The sequence below is a fragment of the Dendropsophus ebraccatus genome, unplaced genomic scaffold (genome assembly GCF_027789765.1).
Source record: "Dendropsophus ebraccatus isolate aDenEbr1 unplaced genomic scaffold, aDenEbr1.pat pat_scaffold_2039_ctg1, whole genome shotgun sequence".
NCBI classification, from domain to species: Eukaryota; Metazoa; Chordata; class Amphibia; order Anura; family Hylidae; genus Dendropsophus; species Dendropsophus ebraccatus.
Genome location: NW_027209478.1, coordinates 10,685 through 21,915, shown reverse-complemented (window position 1 = coordinate 21,915; position 11,231 = coordinate 10,685). Strand labels below are relative to the sequence as shown.

The 11,231-nt window shown below is 51.8% G+C and overlaps 1 protein-coding gene, 1 non-coding gene and 5 pseudogenes across 2 annotated transcripts; all 7 read right to left on the bottom strand.

Annotated features, from left to right (window-relative positions):
* Nucleotides 1-4,103: 4,103 nt before the first annotated feature.
* LOC138775771 (zinc finger CCHC domain-containing protein 3-like) lies at nucleotides 4,104-5,161 on the bottom strand (the record flags this gene model as incomplete). The annotated part of the gene is made up of 1 exon (XM_069956026.1): nucleotides 4,104-5,161. A coding segment is annotated over exon 1 (957 nt), but the record flags the coding sequence as incomplete, so codon positions are not given.
* Nucleotides 5,162-5,325: 164 nt separating this feature from the next.
* On the bottom strand, nucleotides 5,326-5,468 carry LOC138775773 (U2 spliceosomal RNA; annotated as a pseudogene).
* A 948-nt stretch (nucleotides 5,469-6,416) lies between these two features.
* LOC138775776 (U2 spliceosomal RNA) lies at nucleotides 6,417-6,590 on the bottom strand (annotated as a pseudogene).
* A 496-nt stretch (nucleotides 6,591-7,086) lies between these two features.
* LOC138775779 (U2 spliceosomal RNA) lies at nucleotides 7,087-7,242 on the bottom strand (annotated as a pseudogene).
* Nucleotides 7,243-8,189: 947 nt separating this feature from the next.
* Nucleotides 8,190-8,402, bottom strand: LOC138775778 (U2 spliceosomal RNA; annotated as a pseudogene).
* A 1,526-nt stretch (nucleotides 8,403-9,928) lies between these two features.
* Nucleotides 9,929-10,067, bottom strand: LOC138775774 (U2 spliceosomal RNA; annotated as a pseudogene).
* Nucleotides 10,068-11,034: 967 nt separating this feature from the next.
* LOC138775777 (U2 spliceosomal RNA) lies at nucleotides 11,035-11,231 on the bottom strand. Its single transcript, XR_011360642.1, has one exon. It is a non-coding gene; the product is annotated as a U2 spliceosomal RNA (small nuclear RNA).

Genomic DNA, 11,231 nt, shown 5'->3' with positions numbered 1-11,231 from the left:
CTAACATTCCCGCATACCTTAGCAATCCTAAAACAACAAACATAAAGCAATACAGACAAGTGATGGGGTAAGGGGGGTGGGAAAGAGGGGGTAGGGAGGGGAAATCACAGGCCCCGAAGCTTTATTGAAAGACGACACAACACAAGGGGAGAGGGGGAAGGAGAGGGGTATCAATCCTCTTCTTCCTGTCCGATCTGTCCATGATGGAATAGTCTCTGAGCAGGCTGTGGACCAGCCTGCGGCAGTCCAGAAAGGACATCCTCTCCTTCTTCAGAATGAGGCGGTTCCTGGCAAGCCATATAGCGTCCTTAAAACAGTTCATAAGGCGCCAGGCCTCCCGGGTTGCCTCATCGCCGAAATTCCCAGGGAACAGGCCGTACAGCACCGCGCAGTGCGTTAGCCTGTTCCTGGGCACGCAGTCACTGAGTTCAAGTTCCAGGGCGTCCAACAGGCCCTGAGCAAACGGACACTGCCAAAAGAGGTGCAAAGATGTTTCCTCCACGAAGGGGCACCGGGGGCAGTACCGCGTTTTGCACAGGTTGCGGGCATGCATGAATGACCTCAAGGGCAGTCCCCCCTGAATGGCCATCCAAGACAAGTCCTTGTGCCCGTTGGTCAACTTCGCCGAAGCCACATTAGTCCATACAGTCTCTGCGGTGGCCGCAGTGAGCCCTGGAACGAGCTCCATAGGGTCCTGTGCTCTGATGAGCTTGTGGACAGTTTTTGGCTTCCACAAGTCGGGCTTGAGTCCCTCCAGTTGGTGTTCCCTCACAAACTTGACGACGCCCCCGTAGAACCAGGGAGTGTGCCAGTTGTAAGGGATGGAGCTGTCCCACTTGTCCCAGCTCAGACCCCTCCAGAGGGGGAGGAGGAACAGGCGAGACATGGACCTGCCCGCAGAGCCATTTTTCTGTTGCAGAGTCCTCCGCACACAGTCACATACGAAGGCTGCCCGCAGCAAGGTAGGGATATCCGGAACACCTTTTCCGCCCTTGCGGGGTTCCTTGTACATCACGGAGCGCTTCACTCTGTCCATTTTGGAGCCCCAGATGAAACAAAACACGGTCCTGGTGATGGCCCTGCAGACGGTGACATGGGGGGGCCAGGCCTGTGCGGTGTACTGAAGCACAGGCAGAACTTCGTTCCTCAGGACCAATGCTTTGCCCTCAATGGTGAGGTGTCTGAGGCTCCACAGCCCGATCTTCGTATTGACCTTAGCCAATCGCTCTTCCCAGGACTTGAGGGCCGCGCCTTCCTTTCCGAACCAGACTCCAAGGATCTTGATGAAGTCCGGTTTGATGGTAAACGGGAAGGGGGCGGAGGAAGCCAGGTGCCACTCCCCGAAGAGCATAGCCTCCGACTTCCCGCAGTTGACCTTTGCCCCTGAAGCCTTTCCGAACTTCTCGCAGGTCTGGACGAGTGCGGTCACCGAACGCTGGTCAGCGCAGAAGACGGTCACGTCGTCCATGTACAGCGAGCACTTGACCTCGTGTCGATCGGGTCCGGGTACGGTGATCCCTCTGATCTCTCCGTTCTGCCGTATAGCCTCCGCGAAGGATTCTATAACACAAACAAAAAGGAGAGGTGAGAGAGGGCAGCCTTGTCTGACCCCAGAAAGAACCGGAAAGGGGTCAGTCTTCCAGCCGTTCACCAGTACCCTGCTGAAAATATCAAAATACATCACGTTAACAAAACGACAAAACATATCACCAAGTCCTAACCTACGCAGTGCCCTGCCCATGAACTCGTGAGAGACCCGGTCGAAAGCCTTCTCCTGATCAAGGCTGACCAGGGCCGCGTGTGCACGGCGGCTTTGGATGTAATGGACCGTGTCCCTCACTAGGGCGAGGCTGTCTGCGATCCTGCGGCCGGGAATGCCACAGGTCTGGTCCAGATGGACGACCTGACCGATGACCTTCTTCAGCCGGTTGGCCAGCACCTTGGCGAGGATCTTGTAGTCCACGTTCAAGAGAGAGATGGGACGCCAATTTTTCAAGTCACATCTCTCCCCCTTCCGCTTATACAGGATCGTGATCGTACCCTCCCTCAACGACGGAGGCATTCTGCCCTCCACCACCATCTCCTCGTACAGCTCCAACAGGTCCGGGCAAATGAGATCCCCCAGCGCTACATAGAGCTCCGCTGGGAGACCATCACTGCCCGGGGTCCTGCCAGGCCTAAAGGATTTAGCGGCAGAGAGCAGCTCCCCCACCGTCAAGGGGGCGTCCATGGCCGACGCACCTGCGGGATCAACAACGTTAGTGATACCTGACAGGAACTCGTCGGCCACTTCGGAGTCGGTGGTCTTCGGGGCGTAGAGGCTGCGGTAGAAGCTGGTGACAACCCCCATCACGTCCTCTTTGCCCTTCCGCAAACTTCCGGTCTCATCCCGCAGCTCAGTCAGGGGCGTGTGGCCGGCGTGGAGTTTCCTGAAAAAGAACGAGTTACATTTCTCACCCTTCTCCAGGTTCTCCACCTTGGAACGGAAGACGATTCGCTTGGATTCCTCCTCAAAGTGCCTTTGCAAGCTCTTTTTGGTCTCCTCCAGCTCCTCCTTCACGTCCCAGCCGCACCGGAGAAGGTCTTGCAGTGACCGCAGCTCGCGCTGCAGCCTCCTGAAGTCCCTCTTTCTTCCGCACGCCTGTTGACGACTCTTGGCCTGAAAGAAACTGCGAAATTGAACCTTAACAAATTCCCACCAATCACTAACACGCTCAAACATACATTTATCGTTGCGCCATACGATGTAGGCCTCTCTAAGCTCCTCCAGAACCTCCTCCTGAGCCAGTAGAGCACAATTCAGCTTCCAAGAGCCTGGGCCAGATGGGAAACCATGGCCCAGAACCCCTTGAAACAGAATGGCCCTGTGGTCAGAGAAGAAGCAGGGAACCATAGAGTGCCTAGTCTGCCTGACTGCTCGAGAGGCAAACACAAAGTCAATCCGAGAACGGAGCGAGCCATCGGGGCGGCTCCATGTATAATTAACAGAGCCGTTCCCGATGGACCCAACAACGTCCTGCAAGGATGCTTCAGTCACCATCTCGATGAGCAGTTTGGATGTGACATCCAACTTGACAGATGTCCCAGAACTGCGTCCGTCCGCTTCAATGGGGCAGTTGAAGTCCCCACCCAACACTACAGCCCTGGAGGTTGCGAGCTGGGCCCGCAGGGCCTGGAATAGTTCCAGACCGCGCACCCTTCTCAGGAGAGGCATACACATTGATGAGCCTTACGGGCTCCCCCGCCCAAGAGCCGTCTGCAATTAGCAATCTGCCACAGACAAGCTCCTGAACAGAATCAAGTGTAAAGTTGCCTCCCCTGATCAGGATGGCGACCCCTGCGGACTTACAGTCGCCCCCGCCGGACCAGTAGGAGGGACCGTGGGACCACTGCCTGGCCAGATGGTTGTAGGACCTAGAAGAGGACAGAGCACATTCCTGCAACATATACACATCGCACAACTGAGCATTCAAAAACGAAAGAACTGTCTGGAATCTAGACCTATCTCTCATACTCCGCACATTTAAGCTAAAGATGGAAAGATTAGCCATGGGGAGAAAAGAAAAGGGTTAGTCACAGACTCATACGATACCACTCCGGTCGGGCGGATCCTCTTCTTCGGGGCCCGCCGGCCCGACCCATTCCCGTATGCACTCCTCCAGCGCCTCTTTCAGGTGTGCATTCTCTGGGACGTCCTCGAAGTCGAAAGCCTCCGGTTCGTCGACCAGATTCTCCACCACCTGATCCATGTCGCTTTCCTCCGGGAGGTCATCTTCGCAGACCTCGATGATCTTTTTCTTGGAGGTCTCAGCCGATGGCTGTCCCTCACTTTCCTCTTCCTGTCGGGAACCACTGTGGGGACAAGAGGGGGAAAATCCTCCAAGGAGAGAACCACAGCAGCGGGAGGAAAGGTTAGTGCTGCTGGGTTGGGGGAGTGGGGTGGGAGGGTGGGGGTAGGGGCGGGGGACAGGGGACCCACTGAGGCAATGGGATAGGGGAGGGATTCCTCAGTGGGGGTGGGCGGGGAGGGAGAGGGGGGAGGGGGGGAAGGAGGGGAGGGGGAAGGGGTAGGGAGGGCGGGGGTGGGGGGGAGGGTTAGGGGCCGTCGTCCTCTTACCCTCCTTCTTCTTCTTCTCCTTCTCCTTGGGCTTCTGCGCTGCTTGGGCTACGGCCGGCTGCTGGCCGGTCGGAGCTTTGGCAACCACGGATGCCCACGTTCTCTTTTCCCTCTGTGGGCAGGCCCTGTAGCTGTGGTCCGCATGGCCGCAGAGGTTGCAGGTTTTTGCCTTCGGACAGTCCTTGGTCCCATGCCCCGGCACTCGGCAGACTCTACAGGAATCTTCGCTGCAGTCCTTCGCCTGATGACCCTTCTTGCTGCATCTCCTGCAGATCTGCGGCATATCCGGGTAATAGATGAAGCCTGGAGCGTCACCCAAAGAGAAAGCCTGAGGCAGGTGCTGGAAACCGTCGTCCGATGACTCATCCCTGTTGAGCCTCACGACCACCGACCACTTGCCAGTCCAGAATCCAAGGCTGCTCAGGATCTTGGAGGGTTCCTTGACCACTGTGCAGTACCTTGCAAGGAATGTGGCGATGTCCTTGCCTGGGATGTACGGGTTAAGGATTGAAACCGTCACCCGCCTCTCCTCCCTTTGGATTAAGCAGTTGCTTACAAAGCGAGAGAAAGGGGATTCGGGCCTCGCTGCCTTTACCGCCTCCCAGTACCTCCTGCAGGTGTTGAAGGAGGCAAATGTCACATAGAAGATCCCAGTAAAGAAGAAGATGCTGAGGGTTTCAGCCTTGGAGAAACCCTGGTCCAGGACCATCTTCTTGGCGAACACATCCTCAGACATGTCCGGCTCTCTACCATCCACCTTCTTCAGTCGCATGGCCACCGTAGTGCGCATCCAGGGCCGCAGTGTAGGGACGCCTGGATCCGCAGCCTTGCTGGTCGTCGGCTGAGCTGGGGCGGCAGAGGAAGAGGCATCCACGACCTGGGCCTCCTGGCTCTTCCTCGCTTCCTTCCTCTGCTGGGTCTTCTCCGGTGCTGAAGAGGCCATCGCTTCTCCTGGTCGAGCTCCTTCCTGGTGGGCGGAGTTATGCAGATCCTCGTCGAAGGGGGCGGAGAGATGCAAATCCTCGTCGCCGGCTTCTTCGGGGTTCAGCGTCGTCCTTCTCGGGGTTCCGGGGCGTCTTCGTCGATCGTTCGTCGGCAGGCGGAATCGAAGTGGTTCTCCGGTCAAACCGTCGGGCACAGGACAATCGAGCAGCAGGCCGAGAGGAAGGTTCACTCTCGTTCCTGGGGAATAGCCCTACACCCAATAGCTGCAGTGAGCTTAAGACGAATTAAATCGCCGATGCCCAAAGGCCGAGTGCAGGGGGTACCCCAGGACCTGAGCCGTCAAGTCAAGGCAGTTCAGTAAGACAAGGTACTACACTTGATCTTAGCCAAAAGGCCGAGAAGCGATGGCCACAACGCTTTCCCGAAAACTCCCCTTCTCGGACACCACGTCCTTCTTGTTAAGGCGAAGCCAGACATACATACCCTATTATGCGCTCCACCCTCTCAGATGGCGGACCGGACGTGCTTTCACACTGCATCTCCTATTGCCTAGCACTGCCTCTGTCTTCCTTTCTGCTCTCAAATCTGAATAGCTCCACCCCCCAATCACACTGCGTCTGCTTCCACCTGATGGATGGCAGACATACACGTCTCTGTCTCTGTCTCCGTCTCTGTCTGGCATACATGACATGCAGCTAGCTCTTTGGCTGGCTGTCTCTGTAGCTGGCTGGCTGTCTCTGTGGCTGGCTGCCTAGCTGGCTAGCTTATTATTAGTACCTACCTACCTACCTACCTACCTACCTACCTATCTATCTATCTATCTAATCTATCCTATCTATCTATCTAATCTATCCTATCTATTCTATCTAATGTATCTAATCTATCTATCAAAGAACATGGAGGGTGAATTCTCCCAGCTGGAGCCGTAGGCAGGCAGCATCAGCAGGATACATCGGCCACCAGGAAATCAAATCCAAAGGAAACGGTTTAATAAACTGCACCTACCTTTCCACCTACCTGCTCGGTCGCTTGACCGGCTGCAACTGAGCTGCTTGTTGTGCTGGCAGCTGTGTATAGCAGCAAAGCCTTGATGACATCACGTCCCGCGATGACATCACCAGCACTGGCCCGGCAGCCAAGTTGTAAACAACTCTGCCAGTTGGTTGCCATGGCAACAGAGGCCAGCAAGTCTTGGACAAACAAACTTTTCGTAGCCACACTCGGGCTAATTTTTTCGGGGTCGGTCCACCTGCGCACAACACACTCGAGGGATGTTTCTTGCAACACAGTAGTTTCAGGTGCAGCCGGCTTGTTTCCTTCTTCATTCTTTTGCTCTGTTTTTTGCAAACTCATTAGGGGGTGCACTGAACCTGGAGGCACTGCAATACCAGGTCAATGCCTGGAGAGGACAGAGCAAGCTCTTTTTCCATCTCCCTGTTCTAAAAATCCATTTAATATATGGTCCCCAGATAGGGGACGTATCAGATATTAAACTGATAAGAACAGATTTTTTTTTGATTGAAAATATCTTTATTACAATCAGTCGTCGTCAGGCATACATAAACTGTGACGCAGCACAGTTCAATAAATAAGACACTACATACTCAGCACCATGGTACAACATACAGCACAGGCTCCCTACGCTATACATCATACCACCCGCTACACTAACATTCCCGCATACCTTAGCAATCCTAAAACAACAAACAATAAAGCAATACAGACAAGTGATGGGGTATGGGGGGTGGGAAAGAGGGGGGTAGGGAGGGGAAATCACAGGCCCGAAGCTTTATTGAAAGACGACACAACACAAGGGGAGAGGGGGAAGGAGAGGGGTATCAATCCTCTTCTTCCTGGTCCGATCTGTCCATGATGGAATAGTCTCTGAGCAGGCTGTGGACCAGCCTGCGGCAGTCCAGAAAGGACATCCTCTCCTTCTTCAGAATGAGGCGGTTCCTGGCAAGCCATATAGCGTCCTTAAAACAGTTCATAAGGCGCCAGGCCTCCCGGGTTGCCTCATCGCCGAAATTCCCAGGGAACAGGCCGTACAGCACCGCGCAGTGCGTTAGCCTGTTCCTGGGCACGCAGTCACTGAGTTCAAGTTCCAGGGCGTCCAACAGGCCCTGAGCAAATAAGAACAGATACTACACTTGATCTTAGCCAAAAGGCCGAGAAGCGATGGCCACAACGCTTTCCCGAAAACTCCCCTTCTCGGACACCACGTCCTTCTTGTTAAGGCGAAGCCAGACATACATACCCTATTATGCGCTCCACCCTCTCAGATGGCGGACCGGACGTGCTTTCACACTGCATCTCCTATTGCCTAGCACTGCCTCTGTCTTCCTTTCTGCTCTCAAATCTGAATAGCTCCACCCCCCAATCACACTGCGTCTGCTTCCACCTGATGGATGGCAGACATACACGTCTCTGTCTCTGTCTCCGTCTCTGTCTGGCATACATGACATGCAGCTAGCTCTTTGGCTGGCTGTCTCTGTAGCTGGCTGGCTGTCTCTGTGGCTGGCTGCCTAGCTGGCTAGCTTATTATTAGTACCTACCTACCTACCTATCTATCTATCTATCTATCTATCTATCTATCTAATCTATCCTATCTATCTATCTAATCTATCCTATCTATTCTATCTAATGTATCTAATCTATCTATCAAAGAACATGGAGGGTGAATTCTCCCAGCTGGAGCCGTAGGCAGGCAGCATCAGCAGGATACATCGGCCACCAGGAAATCAAATCCAAAGGAAACGGTTTAATAAACTGCACCTACCTTTCCACCTACCTGCTCGGTCGCTTGACCGGCTGCAACTGAGCTGCTTGTTGTGCTGGCAGCTGTGTATAGCAGCAAAGCCTTGATGACATCACGTCCCGCGATGACATCACCAGCACTGGCCCGGCAGCCAAGTTGTAAACAACTCTGCCAGTTGGTTGCCATGGCAACAGAGGCCAGCAAGTCTTGGACAAACAAACTTTTCGTAGCCACACTCGGGCTAATTTTTCGGGGTCGGTCCACCTGCGCACAACACACTCGAGGGATGTTTCTTGCAAAACAGTAGTTTCAGGTGCAGCCGGCTTGTTTCCTTCTTCATTCTTTTGCTCTGTTTTTTGCAAACTCATTAGGGGGTGCACTGAACCTGGAGGCACTGCAATACCAGGTCAATGCCTGGAGAGGACAGAGCAAGCTCTTTTTCCATCTCCCTGTTCTAAAAATCCATTTAATATATGGTCCCCAGATAGGGGACGTATAATATATTAAAATTATAATAAAATATTTTTTTTTTTTTTTTTTTTTTTTTTTTTTTAAAACCATTCAGAATGGTTAAAAAACGATATAAACAGAAGAAACTGTTCACATCTTCGTCATTACTCAAACCATCTCATCATCATGGTCCTTTTAATCTTTTAAACCATCATACCAAGTAAAAAAAACACAAAACAAATACAAAAAACAATACCACTTAATAACCCCTATACAACAAAACAAAGTGAAGTACTTAATTAAGCTAAACCCATTACTATAACAAGAAAAAAATACCATATCTTCAGCCTCTCATGCCTGCTTTAAAGGCAAAAAAGGACAACAAACGAATGACAATAGGCGATCTTGATCCTGACTTTTCTATCTTTTCCCTGATATCCGAGGGTACATAATAAGTTTCAAAGAACCTATCCCCATGCTTCTCCAGATGCGCAATTACTCTATCCTGCAACCTCCTAAGAGGGAATCTCCTATCCAGTGAGTCTATATGCTCCCACAAATCTTGCGGCACCAAGGCATAGTCCCTCCTTTCTTCTTCTGTGAGGGATCTTGCTATTTTCTTTTTTACTTCTAACTCTACCGGCACATTTTCAATTCCCCTTGGGACTTTCTCCCTTACCTTAGGAACCCTTCTGATTGAAATATCCATTTCTTCCTCCTGCTGGGGACCCTCCTTGCCTCCCTTTGGATCCTCCATCTCCTCCTTACTTCTTTCCTCCTGTGAGGAACTTCCTGTACCCCCAGTGGCCTCCAGTACATCCTCTTGCTCACTTGCACCTTTCTTTTTGACAGGACAGGAGGCGTACAAATGTTCTCTGCTCCCACACAAATGGCAAGCTTTCTCTTGATCACAAGACTCAGCTACATGTCCTTCTTTCTGACATCTTACACAAAAAAGGACTGTACAGTGGTCCTTTGTATGGCCGTACTGTTTACATCGCCTACAAAAAAGCTCCATCCCCGCAAAATATAAATCACCATTAATGGATCCGATCTTGAAACGCCCAGGAGGGACACATAACTTTCCATCCTCCGACATCTTGAATCTTACCAAAAATTTCCACTTCATGGTCCAAAGCCCAAACTGATTCAAGACTTTTCCTTTTGTCGTGACTTCTTCACAATATCTCCCCAAGAAAGCAGCAATCTCCTCTTCTGGCACGTATGGGCTATACATTCTTATAGTGACCAGTCTTTCTCTCCTCGGGAAATGGGAAACGATATCAATACCATTCAACACATCATTATTCCTAACATATTCCAGCTTACCCAAAAGATAGCTGTGGTCCTCTTCTGAACTTAGCACCAGATCATATATCCCACGCCTCGGGAACTCCAGCAACGCCAGGATTTGGCTCCGCTGCAGGCCCAGAAGTTTAAAGAAAACTTCCTCCACCAGAAACACAAGGCCCAATTCTTTCTTCCTAGAATCCTTCAGCGTAAAACGAATCGCATTCCTTATCCTCGCATAAGTAGGGACTTCTTCCAGCACAGTTCCATCCTCGTTGGTCACCTCCATCTTCAAATGACTCCAAACGAAAAAACGAACCCACGGAGCACCTCACCTGCAGATGCAGGCAGGTGTGATCGCTTCCCGTTGCCTGGGGACTAAGCCGCCTGCCAATAGCAACAAGGAGGTAATCCTCCAAGGCCGACAGGTCGGGTACCCCAGGCACCTTCTGACCAGATCTCCTGTAGATACTACACTTGATCTTAGCCAAAAGGCCGAGAAGCGATGGCCACAACGCTTTCCCGAAAACTCCCCTTCTCGGACACCACGTCCTTCTTGTTAAGGCGAAGCCAGACATACATACCCTATTATGCGCTCCACCCTCTCAGATGGCGGACCGGACGTGCTTTCACACTGCATCTCCTATTGCCTAGCACTGCCTCTGTCTTCCTTTCTGCTCTCAAATCTGAATAGCTCCACCCCCCAATCACACTGCGTCTGCTTCCACCTGATGGATGGCAGACATACACGTCTCTGTCTCTGTCTCCGTCTCTGTCTGGCATACATGACATGCAGCTAGCTCTTTGGCTGGCTGTCTCTGTAGCTGGCTGGCTGTCTCTGTGGCTGGCTGCCTAGCTGGCTAGCTTATTATTAGTACCTACCTACCTACCTACCTACCTACCTATCTATCTATCTATCTATCTATCTATCTATCTATCTATCTAATCTATCCTATCTATCTATCTAATCTATCCTATCTATTCTATCTAATGTATCTAATCTATCTATCAAAGAACATGGAGGGTGAATTCTCCCAGCTGGAGCCGTAGGCAGGCAGCATCAGCAGGATACATCGGCCACCAGGAAATCAAATCCAAAGGAAACGGTTTAATAAACTGCACCTACCTTTCCACCTACCTGCTCGGTCGCTTGACCGGCTGCAACTGAGCTGCTTGTTGTGCTGGCAGCTGTGTATAGCAGCAAAGCCTTGATGACATCACGTCCCGCGATGACATCACCAGCACTGGCCCGGCAGCCAAGTTGTAAACAACTCTGCCAGTTGGTTGCCATGGCAACAGAGGCCAGCAAGTCTTGGACAAACAAACTTTTCGTAGCCACACTCGGGCTAATTTTTCGGGGTCGGTCCACCTGCGCACAACACACTCGAGGGATGTTTCTTGCAACACAGTAGTTTCAGGTGCAGCCGGCTTGTTTCCTTCTTCATTCTTTTGCTCTGTTTTTTGCAAACTCATTAGGGGGTGCACTGAACCTGGAGGCACTGCAATACCAGGTCAATGCCTGGAGAGGACAGAGCAAGCTCTTTTTCCATCTCCCTGTTCTAAAAATCCATTTAATATATGGTCCCCAGATAGGGGACGTATCAGATATTAAACTGATAAGAACAGATTTTTTTTTTTTTTTTTTTTTTTTTTTTTTTTTTTTAAAACCAT